The following is a 20420-nucleotide window of genomic DNA, read 5'->3' on the forward strand; positions in this document are numbered from 1 at the left end:
CCACTGAGAATGCAAAGGTTGATTTGATTCCTTCAAAGCCAAAACTGACTGCATTTTCTGGTCTGAAAGTAGATTGTAACGTTTGCCATATGCCACACATCTGCCTATAGCAGTTGGTGCAATACGGGAGGCTGTGAGAATGTAAACAAGAACCAGAAGAAAAACAACACAGGAGAGATGGTGGGGAAATGAGTGACTGTGGGGGAGGCTGTGGCTAAGGGAGGCTGTGAGGTTTCCCTGATAAGGAAGTGGGTAGGAGGAGAGGTTTTTCTGTTCCACAAGGAAGCCAGATGAGAGTATGTGGGTGTGCAAGGGGAGCTGATTCCTGAGTGCTAAGGACAAACTGTCCCGTGGAGCCACCACAGCTACAATGCTGCTCCTGCCCTTCATGCTCCTCCTGTTCCACAATGGACTTCTCTGCCCTGAGAAAGGAACAGTGGGTAAGGAACAAAGAAAACTCAGGGGGAAAGATGTTAGTGGTCAGACACTGGATGGTAAAGGAACTCTGGGAATGACTTCGGGAAAGGGAACAGTGCTCCTATAGGATGTCCTTGGGGTCTGCATGCCATGCTAGGATAGGATGACAATTCTTTTTCTTTGTCTTTGCTTTTGTCTCTGATTTTTGGGAGAGGAGGCTGATCCAGAGTTAAGGGTATTGAAATATGTGCAGTCATGTAGCTTTCTCCACCCTTAGTTATGTCTGGGCTCCTCTTCCTCCTCTTTCATTCCTTTTCACCCTCTGCACTTGTCATTCCTTCTTGCTCAGGTTCTGAAGCTCTCAGACCCCATTATGCACCTGCAGAAGAGCCCCTGACCTTTCGCGTCATCCAGATCTCCACCTTTGCCAACCAAAGCTGGGCACGGAATCAGGGCTCAGGATGGCTGGGTGACATTCAGACTCACGGCTGGGACAGCGTCTCAGGCACCATCATCTTTCTGAAACCATGGTCTCATGGAACCTTTAGCAAGGAGGATTTGGAGTACCTCCAGACGCTGTTCCAGTTGTATTTCCGTGGTTTTACCTGGGGAGTACGAACCTTCGCCAGTCAGCTTGCGTTCAAATGTGAGTTTGTCTAAATGAGAAGATGATGTGCAGGCTCTGAGCATCTTCTACCTTTCCTGACCTTATTCCTGGTCTCTCTTGTGTTCACACTTGCTCTTTATGCTTCATCCTTACCAACACCCCACCTCAAGGTTTATACAAGGTTTATGCAGGTATGTATCTCCTCACCCCATGGACTACAGCTCCCTGTTCTGTCTCCTCAGAATCACTGTCACCTCTTGATCTTCTGACCACCAGCCCCATCCTGAGACCCCAGCCTTCCCAACCAATTCCCAGCTTTCTTAATCCTGGGTCTCCTGGTCACGTGAACAACACCTAGCTATTCCCTTGTGAGTTTTCCAGATGCAACTCCTATTTTCATGACAATCCTCCCTTCCACCTCTTCTCCTTTGCTTTCTTCCCATGTCCCACATCAAATCTGATCTCTCTTATTATTCCCAAGATTTTTCTCTTGACTCTCTTTATCTCTAGATTTTTCCCCTCCTTGACATTCTTTCAATATTTTATCCCTTGCTGTCTACCTCCAGACCCCTTTGAGATCCAAGCGTCTGCTGGATGCACAGTACACTCTGGAGCTGGTTCTGAAAGCTTCCTATATGCAGCATATCAAGGATCAGATTTCCTGAGTTTCCGAGGAGGCTCCTGGCAGCCATCTCCAGGAGCAGGGACTCGGGCCCAAATGGTCTGCAGGTTGCTCAATGAGTACAGATATATAAAACAACTTGTGCAGATGCTTCTTATTGTAACATGCCCAGCATTTCTGGAAGGCCTCCTTGCAAAAGGGAAGTCAGAACTGGAACGGCAAGGTGAGTCCAGCTCTGTCCCTCTCTCCTATTCCTGGTTCTTTAACTCTTGTTACTGAATTTGCAAAATGTCATCAACATTTTGAAACTTATTCTGAGAGGCGAGAGGGAGAGCACATTGGGTTTGGGATTGTTTCTGGGCCAGGAGAGAGGGATAATACTGAAAGTGATAAAGCACTTGAGTCTCTCATCTCTGGCCTGATGGGCGCCTTCCCCACTCCTTGCAATTTGATTTCTCCCATGTTCTGTCTAGTGAAGCCTGAGGCCTGGCTGTCCAGCGGCCCCAGCCCTGGTCCTGGCCGTCTGCTGCTGGTGTGCCGTGTCTCTGGCTTCTACCCAAAGCCCGTGTGGGTGATGTGGATGCGTGGTGACAAGCAGCAGTCACGCACTCGACGAGGTGACGTCCTGCCCAATGCTGATGGGACGTGGTATCTCCGAGTTACCCTGGACGTGGCGGCTGGGGCGGCGGCTGGGCTGTCCTGTCGGGTGAAGCACAGCAGCCTCAGAGGACATGACATCATCGTTCCCTGGGGTGAGGAGCAACGGGGATCCTGCTGGGAAATGAGCAGGGGCCATCGTGGCCTTTAAAAGAAGCAACTGGGAACGTGGGTGGTAATGATAGACAGAAACGGATAGTAGTGGGAGGATACAAGTGAACAAGGGTAAGCATGGAAGTAGCTAAATTCTAAGGAAATAAAATGAAACATCACATATCCTTAAAAGCAGGGGACCTAGTGATTAGGCGTAAGTAGGCAGGGTGGGATTCGGGGGATCAACACAGCAGGGACCTAAAGGAGGGCTCTAAGTATAAACATTGAATCTGATGCAGTGCCACCCCTGAGAACTGAGAGGTGTTCCCTTGGTATTCTAGGGAGAACTCTGTGATCAGTTTGGCTGTAACTGTTCCACTGGCCTGTTGTATGTAGGTGAGTCAAGAGTGAGACTTTTGTTTCTGCCCCCTCTTGGTTTGCTTTCCTACGTCTCTCTTTTCCTTTTTTTTTTTTTATTTTTTGACAGGCAGAGTGGACAGTGAGAGAGAGAGAGACAGAGAGAAAGGTCTTCCTTTTCCATTGGTCCACCCTCCAATGGCCGCTCCGGCCGGCTCGCTGTGGCCGGCGCACCGCGCTGATCCAAAGCCAGGAGCCAGGTGCTTCTTCTGGTCTCCCATGGGGTGCAGGACCCAAGCACTTGGGCCATCCTCCACTGCACTCCCAGGCCATAGCAGAGAGTTGGCCTGGAAGAGGGGCAACCGGGACAGAATCTGGCGCCCCAACTGGGACTAGAACCCGGTGAGCTGCGGCGCCGGCCTCCTTTGTTTGATTTCTCTCTGTTTTCCTTTGCTTGAGATTAAAAAATCTTCTCTCTCCTTTAATCAAAGGAAAATAGCCTCTCTCCCTGTGTAATCACACTTCCCAGTGAATACAACAGGGAGTAGCCCAGGAGACATGGCAACAGCTCTGCCTGGCTCAAGAATTGGGGATCAAACAAAGATTCATGATGAAGCGGAAAACAATCTTAAACTAGATCTGGTCACATTAGTAACTTTAGTTTTACCTTATACATACAATCCTTTTTCTGTGTTTTTGTATCATGCTTCACTTGTAATAAAGAAAACAAGATTTGGAGCCACTATTGTGTCACAGCACTTTAAGCATTTACCGGTGATGTCATCACCCAAAATGAGTGATAGTTCAAGAGAAGTACTTCCAATACTCCTCTTGGCTAATGTGCCTGGAAAGCAGCAGAGGATGACCCAAATACTTGGTCCTCAGGCACACACATAGGCAAACCAGATGGAGCTCTGGAATCCTGGCTTTGGCTTGGACCCAATCCAGATATCGTGGCCATTTGGGGAGTGAATAAAAGAATGGGAGATTTCTCTCTATCTCCATGTCTCTATATCTCCATTCATAACTCTGCCTTTCAAATACATAAAATAAATCTGAAATAAAAGAAAGTGTGATTTTATTCAAACAATTTGTTCTATCTCAGAGATACAGATTCCTTTGAAACATCTGGTTTTGTCTCATCTTCCAGCAAAATGTTTCCTGCTTTGTTCGCATGTTCATCACAATGGAATCTTCAGATGCTTATTCATGAAGCTTTCTAGAATCACCCAGATGAGAGCTACTTTATCCTTCCACACTACGGCTGATTTTCATTTATACTCTGAACAGCAGGCATGTCAATTTTTGCTCAACTTTTTTTCTTTCAGGATCTAGAAAGTAGGATTATTATAGCAAATTGGAGGTATACTTATTTTAGTTTTAAACTTGATGGAATAATAAATATATGAGTGGATTGTTCTGTAGACCTGACACTTTTCCATCTATGTTATACCTATCAACTCACACAATCTTTATAGCAACTGTGAACAGAAGCTATGATTCCTGTTTTATTGATGAGGAGACAAAAGTCACATACCAGAAAATATTGCGAATGTTTTGCTTCAAATTCCAGACATTGACTACTACACTACACATTCAACATGTAATTATTGAAAGCCTGGCATGGGTTGAGTGTGATTTTTAGGTGATTCAAGGCAGTAAAGACACAGAGTAAAATAGCTCATCTTCACAGAGCTTCTCTGATGGTGGAGGCACTGTGGGACACTCAATAGCTTAGTAAGAATATTACATGGAAAGGGATGGTGTATGTTTCAACTAATAACTGGGTTGGAGAAGGGCCTCTAAGACAAATGGGAGCTGTTGTTTCAAAGGCTGTGGACACATGGGCCCCAGTGAAAGGTGAATTTTTAGAAGAAACTTTAAGCAGATATAAGATATCACAAGTTTGGGTGGGGAGAGGAGGGGAGTGTGTTCTAGACAAAGGAAATACAAATAAAATGACAAAGTACTGTGTGCTTTATAAAAACTGTATGAATGTAACTGTAGTTAATCAAATAAGTAAGGGAAACACATTAGGAGATGAAGTCAGTGAGTTGGAAACAGATGACAGGGGGTCTTATAGACCTTTGTTTTAGATATTAAAACTCACTGCAGAGCTTTGTTTGCTTAGCAATTAGTATGCCAAAGGAAATTAGTTCTTGATTTTGTAAAGATTTATTTATTTATTTGTTTATTTATTTCCTAGAAAAAGAGGCAAAGAGAAGGAGAGGGAGAGAGAGGGAGAAGGAGAGAGAGAGAGAAAGAGAAAGAGAGACAGAGAGAGGGAGATATTGCTTTTCAAAAATCCATGACAAATGGGCTTGGGTGGGCTCAAGCCAGAAACTCAGACTGGGTGTCCCATGTGAGTGGTAGGTGCACAACTGCTCCATAGCCTGTCACCTATTGCCTCCCAGGGTGTGCTTTAGTAGATGTATGGTATCTGTAGAGGAAACAGAACACAAGCCCAGGCACTTCAATATGGAACAAGGTTATCGTGAGTGGCATCTCAATGGCTGGGCTAAACATTCTACTATCTTTTAATATTTTGACTAAGATGCAATATGGGCATATTATGGGGATAGTACAATATTTCCTTGCATATTCATAGTATAATCCAATCAAACCAGGCAAGCCTTTCCATTTCCTTATCTATTTTCTGTGCTTAGAACCTACAAGCTCTTTTCTTCAAGTTCCACATACCATATATAATATATTATAATTAACTATAATTACCCCATTGGAACATTTGACTCTTATCTGAAGAGTTTTAGTACCTGTCAACCCACCTCCCTGTTAACATTTGTCCATCTACACTTCCCAGTCTATAGAAATCACTATCCTAAATTCAGATAAACTTTTTTTTTACTTACACATATGACAGAAAACAAGAGGAGATTGTCTTTCTATTTCATTTAGCATATTGGTCTCCAGTTCCATCCATTTTGCTGTAAATATTTGAATTTCATTGTTATGGCTGAGTAATATATACTGATGTAATATGCTTCATGTAGTATATAATGTAGCACATATTCTTTGGATTTCTGAATGCCAAATTTGGGTTTTTCCTTGAAAAATGTTCTCTTTGAAGAATTTTAGGATCATCTACCTTAACTGAGACGCTTGAAATACTCCCTATTGCATTGCCCATGGACCATTGGATACTAGTCATTCTCTTCTTTATAAACAGCCAGCATTTTCTGTTTGAAACTTACTTTGTTATAAATTGATTTTTTAAAGACTTACTTATTTATTTGATAGTCAGAGTTACACAGAGAGAGAAGTAGAGGGAGAGAGAGAGAGAGAGAGAGAGAGAGAGAGAGAGAGAGAGAGGTCTTCCATCCACCAGCCCCAATTGGCTGCAACTGCCAGAGCTGTGTCGATCCAAAGCCAGGAGCCAGGAACTTCTTTCAGGTCTCCCATGCAGGTGCAGGGTCCCAAGGACTTGGGCCATCTTCTACTGCTTTCCCAGGCCATAGCAGAGAGCTAGATAGGAAGAGGAGCAGCTGGGACTTGAATCAGCACCCATATGGAATGCTAGCACTGCAGGCCGTGGCTTTACCCACTATGCCACAGCACCCAGCCCCTATATATTGATAAGTGTAATTAAGAATACTAGGATGGGACTGAATTTGTAATTTTCTATGCAAGATTGAAAAATTTGTCGGTACCCTTTTCAATTTAATGCTCTTGTAACTAGCATGGAATGATCAGGTTAACAACACTATAATGTGAGTAAAAAACATTTAAAAATTTTTAAAATGCATACTTCATAATTGAGTGAATTTGTAGTGAGCATCTATTTAAGGATCCTACTGTAAAATAACTATACCTATGTGAGATATTTTAATCATCCTTGACTTATTTACCAAATCTCTACATGCTACACTGCAGTTGTTGCTTGGGATTCCTCTGAATGAGGTTCATCAATCTTGAAACACAGCAAAGTATTCTACATTGACACAGAGGAGTAAATATCATCAGACATCTGTAATCAAAAAGCAGCATATGAAAGAGTTATCTGTATCCCCATGTTTTAGGAAGCTCAGCTCACAATAGCTAAGTTATGGAATCAACCCGGATGTCAGACAGCAGATGCCTGGATAAAGAGATTATGGCATATATACATGCTGGAGTACTACTCAGCCGCAAATGAGAATAAAACCCTGTCTTTCACAACAAAATTTCATACCATTGGAGACCGTTTTGCTTAGTGTGATAAACCAGTCCCCAAAAGACAAATATTTTATGTTTTCTCTGATTTGTGGTAACTAATATACAGAGTACATAAAAATATGACATTTTGACATTTTGAGATTTGATTGTTATTTGTAGTCTTTGTCTATACTCTTGAGGAACAGTGGTTTTTCTGCTTACTACTTATTGAACTTTTTATTTAGTGAAGAATTAAGCTTATGATTATAAAGAAAATGGAAATTCTAGGGTGCTGCACTGTGGCACAATAGGTTAATCCTCCAACAACAGCACCAAGCATCCCATATGGTACCGGTTCGAGTCCCAGCTGCTCCTCTTCCAATCCAGCTCTTTGCTATGGCCTGGGAAAGCAGCAGCAGATGTCCCAAGTCCTTGGGCCCCTGCATCCACATGGAAGACCTGGAAGAAGCTCCTGGCTCCTGGCTTCCGATCTGCATAGCTCTGGACCTTGCGGCCATTTTGGGAGTGAACCAGTGGAAGGAAGACCTTTCTCTCTGTCTCTTTCACTGTCTGTAACTCTACCTCTCAAATAAATAAACAAAAATAAAGAAAGTCTGTCATTGTAATAATTAAAAGCAAAATAAGAAAAGAAGAAAGGAAGAAGAGTGTCAGGATGAAGGGAGTCATGATGGTATTTGGTAGGAAGTATCATTGTGCTCATAAAATTGTATATATGAAATACATAAAATGTGTTCCCTTTTTATAAATAAAAAAACCCTTCATGCCCTGATTCTCAGGTTATTGATAACTTTTCCTGCACATAATACAAATTTATCTACAGGTGAAAGTATGAAAAATTACAGTTACACAGTAAATTTATTTTTCAAAAGAAAAAATAAATAAGAAAAAATGTTTGACCAAAAGAATGTACTAGTTTTCCAAATGGTAGGTATATTTTAAAATACTCAAGAAAGGATCAGGGCTGGTGCTGTGGCTCACTTGGCTAATCCTCCGCCTGCAGCACCAGTATACCATATGGGTGCCAGATTCTAGTCCCGGTTGTTCCTCTTCCAGTCCAGCTCTCTGCTGTGGCCCGGGAAGGCAGTGGAGGATGGCCCAAGCGCTTGGGACCTGCAACCGCATGGGAGACCAGGAGGAAGCACCTGGTTCCTGGCTTCAGATCGGCGCAGTGCGCCGGCCGTAGTGGCCATTTGGTGGGTGAACCAACGGAAGGAAGACCTTTCTCTCTGTCTCTCTCTCTCACTATTTATATCTCTACCTGTCAAATAAATAAATAAATTATAATTTAAAAATTTTAAAAAATAAAAATAAAAAAGAAATTATCAGTTTATAAAAATAAAAAATATTTTAGGTAAGTGTACCAAATGATAATCCATTCTCAAGAACAGAATTATTTCAAAGCACCATGTTCACTAGAAAGGATGTTTGACAGCAGCAGAAAATGGCTCAAGTACCTGGACCCAAAATGCCCATATGGGAGACCCAAATGGACTTCCACGGTTTTGGCTTTGGCTTTGTCCAGCCTGATAATTGCAGCCATTTGGAGAATGAATCAGCAGATGTGAACATTCTCTCTCCCTCTCTCTCTCTCTCTCTCTGTAACTCTGAAGTCTTAGTACCTATAAATTTGTTGGTATAGGTGGGCTCTGAGTAACTGTGAGCTCATTGAATATAAGAAATACGAAGTAATAGTATTTCAACTTCTTGGGGCTATCATGAAAAATGTAAGAAAAGATAGAAATGACTTCTCTCAGGAAATTTCCAGTACATAATGCTATTTCCATGTATGCATACAAATTGATTTCTCAAGATGTGATCAATGTAATCAAAATTGACCTGTGATATAAAGACTTCAAGTCTGCCCTTCAGGGTGAAACTAACGAATTGATTCTAGATGTTCTCAGCTCATTCGCGTGGATGAGGTGCCCAGAATCCAAGGCAGTTCCTTCCATAGCAACCCACACAACATGACTGAAGGGCACTTGGGTAGACTTTCCATGGTGATATTTGATCTAACAGGAGAAACTAGGAAAATGGGTATTTTTCAGATTATCTGATAATTGGCTCTTCTACTGCTGTCTCTTTTCCAATATGGTTTGTTGAGATTTTCCTGTAGATTTTATTGTACTCTTAAATGCCCAGGGATTCTGAAATTTGTTCTGTAAAAATAGAATGAAGAGGTTTATGTGGTTGACACAGTTCACCCACTTCTTTTGGAGATATTTTATTTTAATGTTTCATTTTTTAGGAACATAAGTGGGGTTTCAATGTAGAATATGGTTTAATGGTGTCAATAAAGCTATACGTGCAGTGATCCTGGTGCAAATAGAGAAATAATTGCACTGAAAAACAGGGTTGATAAATCTGGACTATACAAAGTGACTTAAATTAGCAGTTAAACAGTATCTCATTGAAAAATGATGCCAACTAGGATCAAGAAAAATTATTCTCTGTGGACTTTAACTTCCTCATTCTTCAAATTTGAAAGGAATCATTTCAAGAGTTTCAATTCCTTCTCAGCAGTCACTGTGATGAGTTAAGCTAAGGCTCTGAGCCTGTACCTGGCCCCGCAGTAAACTCTCAGCATGACTGTTTTTATCAGAATCACACTACTGCAGAGGAAAAATATTTTAAAGTCCCCCATGATAGCAGGCTTGAAAGCAGCTATAGAGACAACAGAAAGCTAAAGATAATTTGGAACTTTGCTCTGGTAAAATAAATAAAATAAGTTAATGATATATAGAAAGTAATTTCCGGCCGGCACCGTGGCTCACTAGGCTAATCCTCCGCCTTGCGGCACCGGCACACCGGGTTCTAGTCCCGGTTGGGGCGTTGGATTCTGTCCCGGTTGCCCCTCTTCCAGGCCAGCTCTCTGCTGTGGCCCGGGAGTGCAGTGGAAGATGGCCCAAGTGCTTGGGCCCTGCACCCCATGGGAGACCAGGAGAAGCACCTGGCTCCTGCCTTCGGATCAGTGCAGTGCGCCAGCCGCATGCGGCGGCCATTGGAGGGTGAACCAACTGCAAAGGAAGACCTTTCTCTCTGTCTCTCTCTCACTGTCCACTCTGCCTGTCAAAAAAAAAAAAAAAGTAATTTCCAAGTTACTTCAGTTTAAGTGTTGCCTATGATAAAGATGATGGTTCCTAGTCTCAATGAAAGAAGAAAAAATTTCACAGAAAATATGATAATATTTAATAAATGAACTGTTAGAAATAGATGTCTCAGGGAAAATAGACAAGAGCTGATTAATATAATTAGCATTACTATAAAGTTCTACATTGATAAAGAATATGAGGAAATTCTGCCTTTTAATCACATGAAAGAGACCTTTTCACAATTTTTAAATAATTATCACCCAATCAATGGGTCCCTCAGCCAGAGAATGGACTTATAGTATCTGGATTAATATATCAGTTATGTAGAACTTTATACAAAAAAAAAATTCAGTTCATGAGAAAGTTGACAGTCATTTAGAAGTGCAAACATAATAACCTTGTCTTTTAGCTTTTCTATCTTCCATTTTGCCCTAAACCAGTAACTATGTACAATGACCTAAGCTATGACTGTGGCCTTAGATATAAGATGTGTTCTATTTTGAAATAGTGCCTTTTTTCCTTTTTTTAAATTTTTGTTCTCATTTCATGAGGGGAACACATACACTGAGAGAGAGAGAGAAACTTTCATCCACTGATTCATTACCCTCAAGCCTACAATGTCCAGGATAGGGCCGGAGCCAAAGCCAGGAGCAGGAAACTGAATCCAGGTCTCCCACACTGGTGAAGAAGCTGAATTACCTGAGTCGTTAGCTGATGCCTCCATGGTCCACATTTTCAGGAAGCTGGATTCAGGAACCAGAGTTGGAATCAAACTGAGGCACTCCAAGGGGGAAGTGGGCATTTTACCTGCTAAACCAAATGCCTGCCCTGAAGGCATTAATGATGGTTGATTGATTTGGGATTTGGAGTGGGAATTCCTGGCTTTTTATTTGAAAGGTGATGATCTAGAATAAAGAAACTTTTTTTTCTTCACCTGGTCTTATTTTAGGAAATAGCATCACTGTCTGCAGTTCTTCATTTACTTATTTATAAAATAATGTCACACAATACATTATCTGTATCTCACCAAACAACAAAGATGGTGTGGGCATTTGGTCTAGAGGTAAAGACAAGGTTTAGAATGAGTGCGTCCTGTATCAGACTGCCTGGGTTCAAGTTCTGGCTCTGTCCCATTATTCCAGCTCCTGGCTATTTGGCTATTGTGTACGCTGAAAGCCACCGTTGAGTTTCTGCCATCTATGTGGAAGCCTAGAAATGCATTCTCAACCGCCAGCTTCAGCCAGCCCCAGCTGTCATGGCCATTTTGTGTCTGAACAAGTGAATGTAAGGTTATCTCTGCTTCTCTCTCTCTCTCTCTCTCTCTCCCCCGACTCTCCCTCCCCCTCTCTCCTTCTCTCATCATTTCTATTCATACAGACTTTATAAAGATGATAAAGGAAAAACATAAACATCTTTTTGCCAGTAAGTTTGACATCTAATATTAAATAAAGTCCTTAAAAAACTCATTCAGTAGAAATATTGATCACTGACATAGCCATGTATTTAGTGAAAAAAATTGAATTCATAGTCAAAATACTTAACCAATGAAGGTGGATGTTCTGATGAATTTAATGTTGCATTCTACTAAACTTTTAAGAGAAGAATAATATCAATTTTTTACAACAGAAAAGACAAAAATGAAATACATTATAGATTTAAGAATACACTATAAAATTATTTGCAGATATTGTGGACCATATTGTGACTGCATGTTGCAAGGCTGGTTAGAGTCCCAGCCATTTCATACTTCCAACTCAGTTTCCTGCTATAGCATTTGAGAATCAAGGGCTGATGATACAAGTACATGTGGGAGACCCAGATGGAGTTCCTGGCTCCCTGCTTCAGCCTTACACATTCTTGGCTGTTGATACCATTTGGGGAATAAACCAGAGGATGGAAGATTGATCTTAAATCTCTTTCTCTTTCCCTTTCTCTCTCTCTCTCTCTCTCTCTCTCTCTCTCTCTTTCTTTCTTTCTGTCTTTCTCTCTTTCTCCTCTCTCCCCCTCTGTCAATTTTTCTTTCAAATAAAGTAAAAAATATTTGTTTAAAAAAGTGACAAAATATGTGAACAGATTTTTTTTTTAACCAAAGAAGATAGATGTGTGACTAACAAGCATATGTAAAGTTAGTACATTAATCATTAGGTAAATGCTAATTCAGTTATGACTGTACACCTGCTAGAATGGTTAAAATTAAAAAAAAAATTGAATTATGCTGGTTCAGGCTGCTGTGACAAGGAATCATGACCAAGATAGCTTCTAAACATGAGTTTATTTCTCACATTTTTATGGACTGGGAATTAGCACACCGGCATGTTCCTGTTTACATGTGGACCCACTTCTGGCTTGCAGATTACAGTTCTCTTAATTGCAGCCTCAGATAGTTGAGGGAATAAGAGACTTCCTTTAGGGGTCCCTTCTATAAAAGTAGTACTATTCATGAGGACTTCACTCTCCAATCTCATTTCCTTCCAAGGGGCCACTCTCCTAATGCCATCCCATTGTGGGATTTAAATGAAATTTGGCAAGAAGCAAACATTCAATCCATTGTGGCATGAAATGTCAACGAGGATGTAGAGCAACTGTACCTCATATATGTTGCTGAGAGAAGCGCGTCCTGGTGCAGCTATTTTGAAAACAACTTTATAGTGTCGTGTAAAGTTAAACACAGATTTACCACGTGACCTAGTAATGTCATTTCTAATTTACTCAAGAGAAATTAAAGCAGTCCACTCAAAGAATAGTAGGTAAATATTCATAGCAGCTTATTCCTAATAGCTTGCTCCAAACTGGAAATGATCCAAATATCCTTCAAATGGTAAATTCATAAGTGAAATGTGATACATACTAGTCAGTCATGAAAAGGAAAAATTAAAATGGCTATACGCAATGAAATGTATGGGTCTCAAAAGCATTACTCCAAGTGAAAGCAACCAAACAGAAAATACTGCACATCATATATTTTAATTAATACGAAATTCTACAAAAGGCAAAATTACAGCAACAACAGATTAATGTTTGCCTAGGGCCACTGGTGAGGGCAAGGAATTGAGTGCTAAGGGTGCTTGGAAACATTTTGGAATATTGAAACTGGCTGAAAGACTAAATTACAAAAAATTGAGTTCAAAGTTTTTAATTGACTTTTACTTGTGTTTCTAGAATTAGGAACATCTCATCTTACAAAATAGAATGAGGATTCAAGTGAGCTGAGCAGAGGTGTTTGACATCATAGAAAAGTAAGAAAAAAAGCAGAAAAAAAAAAGAAGCAAATGCATATTGATCATTTCAAAGTTACTCTCTCGGAAAGGTTAAGGCGAGGGGATTTCCTCATCACTCCAACTGGAACTAGCCTGTGTGGAGATTTGGCTATCTCTCACTCTCCCATTTCTGATTAAATAAACCAGTTTCAGATTTGTAACATGAAACTTTAGCATAAACAGCTTCATTTGCATTGGGTATCTTTGGCCTAGTGCAAGAATTTTATTTGTGTTGCTCCTTATTTCGAATGTGGTGTTGGTTACATAACGGTATATATTTGTCAAAGTTTGAACTGTACGTTTAAAATTAATGAGTTCTAAATATTGTCAATACCAACTCAAGAGAGTAAAGTTTGAGTCTCAGCGTTAAAGAAATATTCCTTTCTGAGGGGTAAATTCAATCCCTTGAAAATAAATTGATGTTTTTATTCAACATTTGGGTAGACACAGAAAAAGTTCTTTAATCAAATGTATGCATTTGGAAGACATAAAACAGCATCTCATGTATGCTATTTTGAATTATCTTTCTTCTCCATGTGTTTAATGGTTATGTGATACTCTATTATGTTTATAATAATTTATTTACAATATATTCTACAAGTATATTTAGTATAATATTTGCTATGTCTTTAAATATTTTGCATGCAATATTTTCTTTATATATTAATTTTAATCTACAACATAGCAACAGATACTTACCAGTTCACCATTTTAATTAAGAATATCATCAAGGTGTTGTCAACCAGCATATTGGAAGGCTCTCTTGAGGAACATTTGGAAATGGCAAAAACTTGAAATATTGCTACCTAAATCTATATACCACATAATTCATCGATTAATACCACAAGTGCTTGGAAAAGGTTTATTTTGTCAAATATCCTTTGCTCCAATATCTGGATATCTAAAGATGTTTGCCTAGATTTGAGAGATGATGTAGGAGAATTAGGGGAGCCAAGAATCTAACCTCCTTTAGAATCCTGCCCTGGACTTAGGATGTTTTGTCTCTGTTCTACTGTTTAATGAAATTTATCACCTGCTCTGACCAGAAATTCAAATCTTGAGGTAACTCTGTTGTCATGTCTGTTTTAAGATAAATTTTCAAGCAGGAACATAGTGGAAACTTTACATACACTAAAATAAACAAAATGCAAAAAGCGGGGAGTCCATGACTGACAGGTCAGGTTTATGACACTTTCAGAAGCCCCAGTTCCTGGTATTTTTTCTGATAGACTTCACGTGCCCTTCCTCTTCATGATAACGGAGTGTTAGCCATCACTTCCACATTTTAATGAAGTGCAGAAGACAGAAGAGAGTATGCCCTCTCCCTTTAAATATACTTTCTGGCGCCCATGACACTGAGTTATATTCCACATGGCCTCACTTAGCTGCAAATAAGTCTGAAAAAATCTTTATTTGGTTTCATTACATGTTTAATTAAAAATTGACGATTTTCCTTACTAAGGAAGATAATAAATAGGATACTTAGGGGTAACAAAAAAAATCTGTATCGTAATGTATTTTAACAAAGTTATTAAAAGAAAAAGAATTAAGCAAATGCAAAATAGAACGAAGTTTCTTAACATTGATAAATGTACATTAAAAGTATAGAAAGCATCATACTTGCTGGAAATTCATTATATGCCTACTATTCAATTTTAAGAACCAGAAGTTAATGCTTATTATTGTGTTATTAACTCCAATATATTTTTGGACTTTTAAAAATATATGCTCATATATGGGGCTGGCGCCGTGGCTCACTTGGTTAATCCTCTGCCTGCAGCGCCAGCATCCCATATGGGCGCTGGGTTCTAGTCCCGGTTGCTCCTCTTCCAGTCCAGCTCTCTGCTGTGGCCCAGGAGGACAGTGGAGGATGGCCCAGGTGCTTGGGCTCCTGCACCTGCATAGGAGACCAGGAGGAAGCACCTGGCTCTTGGCTTCGGATCAGTGTAGCTCCTGCCGTAGCGGCCATGTGGGGGGTGAACCAAAGGAAGGAAGACCTTTCTCTGTTTCTCTCACTGCTAACTCTATCTGTCAAATAAAAAAAATATATATATGGTCAGTTGAAGTAATTAATCAAGTGAACAGGTAAACTACTATTTTGAAAATAATTCAAAAAATTTACTGGAATGTAAATGAACCAACAAAAATGATGAACATTTCTTTACATGAATAATAAAAACTAAAAAGTGAAATCAAATATAAATATCACTAAAAGAACACCTCAACCCTATAAATTATCCAGAAGCTATATAAATTTTATCAAAATTTATCAAAAAATCCCCAATCACTATTAGATAATTATTATCAGATAAAATTACCTTAAGTAGGAAAAAATGTTCATGCCCTTGAATGATTGAATTTAACTTAACAAAGATCAATGTCTTGGGACATCATTGTGGCATAACAGGTAAAGCTACCATCTAGCATGCTGGCATCCCAAATGGGCTCAGGTGCATGTGTTACCTGCTACACTTCCTGTATAGCTTCCTGCAAAGGGGTTGGGAAAAGCAGTTGGGAAAAGCACTTGTCCAAGTGCTGGGCCCTTGCCACCCAGATGAAGTCCCTGGCTCCTGGTTTTGTCCTGGCCCCTTCCTAACCACTGAGGCCACCTGGGAAATGAACTTTCAGGTGGAAGATCTCTGTCTCTCTGTCTCTCCCTCTCTTTCTCTCTATAATTCTGACTTCCAAATAAATAAGTAAAAATAATTTAAAATTACATTTTTGTTACATAAAGACTAATTTCTCTAAATTGCAAATGATTAGTACATATGTGTGTATGGATATTACATGGAAAACTGAAGTTTAATTTGAAAAAAAATGACACAAAGTGGAAATGTATTCTATAGAATGTAAGATCTACAAAGACCCAGCAAAATAAAACGGTAATAAAAGAGCAGGTAAAAAAGTACAACAGCAGCCTGCAGTTTATTATCCTGTTAAATGATATCTTATCCTGGGGTGACCTGAAGAAGCATGTGCTGTCTGAATTCTAATCAGTATAACTTTATTCACTGTTAAATCTGCTAAAAGAAATACTAAACTCCAAGAAGAAAATATTGAGAGACTTTGGAATTGTATTAGTTGATAAAACAGATAATATTTTTGATTTGAAACTTGAGAAGTAACGTATTCTGTAGACCAAATCTGAATACAGATCTCAGGAAAGATAATTCAAAGAAATACAAAGAGAAAATTCATCTGTGAATGAGTAAATGATTCAACCCAATCGTCCATTCTTATTGTGTATTTCTTTGGTGCAAAAGAATATTTTGTTTCATTTGTGATTTGGTATAAGAGTACACGTTTCTTCTGTTCTATATGGTACACTCACTACATTTTTCATGGACACAACTTGCTGTGTCTATATTTGTCTCACCAAAAAACTGGATAAATAAGAGTAAACTAAGACTGAAGGAAGGAAACAATAAATATTTGAGCGAAAATAAATTGAATGGAGAATGGAAAATGGAATAAATCAGCAAAATTAAGATTTCTTAGAAAGATTAACAAAATCAATTAAACCCTATGTAAGGTTACCTTGAGAAAAGAGAAGACTCAAATAGATAAAAGCAGACACAAAAGATGAGACATTACAATTGATGCTGTTTAAATACAAAGCATCATACGAACAAATATACGTCAACAAAGTTGTTAACCTAGAATATAGGAGTAAATTCCTAATGTATATAATCCAAGAAGTCTGAATCATGAATAAATAGAAAAATTGAAACATGCTAGTAGTTAATGAGGAAACCATAATCAAAAAGTTAACAACAAGAAAACCTTAGAAACAGTGGCTGGTGCTGTGGTGCAGCAGGTTAACTCCCTGGCCTGAAGCACCGGCATCCCTTATGGGCGCCAGTGGCTGCTCCACTTCTGATCCAGCTCTCTGCTATGGCCTGGGAAAGCAGTAGAAGATGGTCCAAGTCCTTGGGCTCCTGCACTCATGTGGGATACCCGGAAGAAGCTCCTTGCTCCTGGCTTCAGATCGGTGCAGCTTTGGCCATTGAGGCCATCTGGGGAGTGAACCTGTGGATGGAAAACCTCTCTCTCTCTCTCTCTCTCTCTCTCTCTCTGTCTCCCCCTCTCTCCCTAAAAAAACCCTAGAAACAATGACTTCACTGTTAAGTCCTACAAAATAAGTTGCAAAAAAGAAAGTAGTTCAAACTCATCCTCTGAAGCAAGAATTAGTCTGAAACCAAGGACAGACAAAACACTGCCAACAGAGAGAAAGAGAGAGAGAGAGAGAGAGAGAGAGAGAGAGAGAGAGAGAGAACTACAGGCTAATACCCCTTATTAATCTAAAGAAAAAATCCTCAATAGAGTATTGACAAAATGAATTCAATAGTACATTAAAAGAGCCCTATATGATGAAGTGAGATTTATCTCTTGGATACAAAAATGTTTCAATATAGACAAATCAGTTAATGGAATACATCATATTAATAGAATGAAGGATAAACATTACATAATCATCTCAATGGATAAAGAAAAGGTGTTTGATAAAACTCAGCATTCTTTCATAATAAAATGGTGAACTAGAGGGAAATTACCCAACATAGTAAACACCAAACAGGAAAAGTTCAATTAATATTACTCCATGCTGAAAAATTGAAAAGTTTTATTCTAAGGTCAGGAAGAAGTTAAGAATGACCACTTCTGCCTATTCTATTCAACATGTTACTAGAAATTCTAGTTGAAACAATTAACTGAGAAAAATATAAAAGATAACTGGATTGGAAAAAAATAAGCAAAATAATCTTTTTTTCATAGATGGCATGATGCTATATATAGAAAATAATAGAGAATACATAGAAATAATAAACTTATTCTGTTAAGCTGTAATATACAAAACCCTATTCAAGGAGGCAATGATTTATACACCAAAAACTATAAATTATAAATGAAAAAAAATGGAAAAAGTGGAAAGACAATCTGTGTTCAATGATTTAAAGACTTTAAGTGCAGACTCAATGCAATCCCTATCAAAACTCAGTTTTTTTATTTTTTTTACCAAAAATAGTAAAACAGTTCTAAAGTGTATAATAAGATAAGAAAACCCAAATAGCAAAAGTAATCTTGAAAAAAGAAGAACAAAGCTGGAAACCTCATCTTCTTGATTTCAAGATATATTTACAAAGCTATGCTAATCAAAACACAGTGTTGCTAACCTAAAAGTAGGCATAAAAAACGGAGAATCCAGATATATATCTATGCATACATAACTAACTGATTTTTGACAAAGGTGGCAACAAAACACAATAGAGAAAACAGATTCTTAAACAAATATTGCTGGGCAAATAGAGAATCTGCAAAAAATTGATGATTGAATTTTACATCATTCACAAAATTCAGCTTCAATAGATTGAATACTTACATGCAAGAATATGTTGTAAGACTTCTAGAAGAAAAGCTTTATGATATTGGTATGGGCAATGATTTCTTGTATTTTACCCTAGAATTACAGGCAACAAAACCAAAAATGAACAAGTAGGAGTGCTTCAATTTAGAGTTTCTGCATGGCAAAGGGAACAAAGTGATGAGACAAAACCATATATCTGGTAAGGAGTTAATAGCCAAAATATACAAAGAACTCACACAATGCAATAGCACAAAAACCAATTAATTCACTTATAAATTAGCAAAGGACATGGTTAAACATTTCTTGAAAGAAGATATACAAATTGCCAATAAATATATGAAAAGAATTTTAGCATCATTAATCATGAGAGAAATGTACATCAAACCACAATGAGATATTACCTTACACCTTTAAAAATGATTTGTTTACCTATTTTAAAGGCAAAAAAGTCTATGGGTTGAATTGAAACCGAAACATTCTTGGTTAGATACCTCTTGTTTGTGAGGCTGTTTGAATCTTGAGTATGTTCTCTTTCGGGACACTTGAACTAACAAGTCAAGAGTCAAGTGTCATGTTTTTCTTAGGTATTTTCTCCTTTTTTTTTTTTTTTTTTGATCTGCCTACATGAAGAACAGAATTTTGGAGAAAAGACTATATGGCTGAGTTAATAGTAGACTCTGGGTAATGAATAACAGAAATTTATTGGGGCTGGTGCTGTGGTGTAGTGGGTAAAGCATCTGCTTGCGATGCCAACATTCCATATGGGTGACAGTTAGTGTCCTGGACACTCCACTTCCCATCCAGCTCCCTGCTAATGGCCTGGGAAAGCAGCCCAAGATAGCCAAGTGTTTGGGTCCCTGCTCCCCATGTGGGAGACCTGAAGGAAACTCCTGGCTCTTGGCTTCGGCAAATGTAAGCAGGTGCATACAGTATCTAATCAAATTTAGAAACTTTGAGTTTAGCACTTTAGGTATTGTTATGACATTTAACATTTCATTTTAAAAAAAAATGTTTTATTTATCCATTTGAAAGGCAGAGATACGGGGGGATGGGGAGAGAATCTTTAATTCATTGGTTCATTCTCCATATGGCCCCCATAGCCGGGGCTTAGCTGATCTGAAACCAGGAACCAGGAGCTTCTTCCAGGTGTCCTATGTGGGGGCAGGGCTCCAAGGACTTGGACCATCTGCTGCTATCCCAGGCACATTAGCAGGGAGCTGGATGGGAATTGGAGCAGCAGGGACTCAAACTGGCACCCATATATGATTCTGCACAGCAGGAATAGGCTTAACCTTCTATGCCACAGCATCAGCCCCTAACGTTTCTTGAGCATTGCTCTAAGTTATAGGGCTACCTGATAAATTTTCTGGAACATGTATGGTAGGCAAAGTGAAGCTGGACAGCGGTGAATCACGTATTTTACAGCAGGACTCACAGTGGTGGGAAGAATGCCCTGCTGATACCCAGGGCAGTTACACTATCTAGCAGTTTGTAGATATATGGAAAAGTAAGTGCAACAGATGTTTGAATTTACAGGTTATTTACATCTGTGCCCTGTGCTGTACTTAGAACTTCACACGCATGTTCACATTTCTGAAGTAATGACCTTCTGAGGTTGGTACTCTGTCCCAATTTAGTTGATGAAATGAATGTTTTGATCTCTCTGAACCAATAATATACTATTTAACTTAAATTTATAATATTTATGGGTTTTTGTTGTTAAAGTTTTTTTTATTTATTTGAAAGGTAGAGTGAGAGAGTGGAAAAGACAGAGAGAGATCTT

General features: G+C 39.0%; 1 protein-coding gene across 1 annotated transcript; it reads left to right on the forward strand.

Moving 5' to 3' along the window:
* Positions 1-388: 388 nt before the first annotated feature.
* On the forward strand, positions 389-2454 carry LOC133759223 (T-cell surface glycoprotein CD1e, membrane-associated-like). The gene is made up of 4 exons (XM_062190168.1): positions 389-440; positions 767-1063; positions 1591-1869; positions 2120-2454. The coding sequence occupies exons 1-4, from the start codon at positions 389-391 to the stop codon at positions 2452-2454; spliced, it is 963 nt and encodes a 320-aa protein (XP_062046152.1).
* Positions 2455-20420: the final 17966 nt, after the last annotated feature.

The sequence above is a fragment of the Lepus europaeus genome, chromosome 5, assembly GCF_033115175.1.
Source record: "Lepus europaeus isolate LE1 chromosome 5, mLepTim1.pri, whole genome shotgun sequence".
In the NCBI taxonomy this organism is placed as follows: domain Eukaryota; kingdom Metazoa; phylum Chordata; class Mammalia; order Lagomorpha; family Leporidae; genus Lepus; species Lepus europaeus.

Bases quoted from the DNA above. Each gene is read 5' to 3' on its own strand.
- LOC133759223 (XM_062190168.1), top strand. From the start codon at position 389: ATGCTCCTCCTGTTCCACAATGGACTTCTCTGCCCTGAGAAAGGAACA. The intron at 1,064-1,590 runs GTGAGTTTGTCT...GTCTACCTCCAG, and splicing joins CAGTCAGCTTGCGTTCAAAT to ACCCCTTTGAGATCCAAGCG. The intron at 1,870-2,119 runs GTGAGTCCAGCT...TGTTCTGTCTAG, and splicing joins GTCAGAACTGGAACGGCAAG to TGAAGCCTGAGGCCTGGCTG.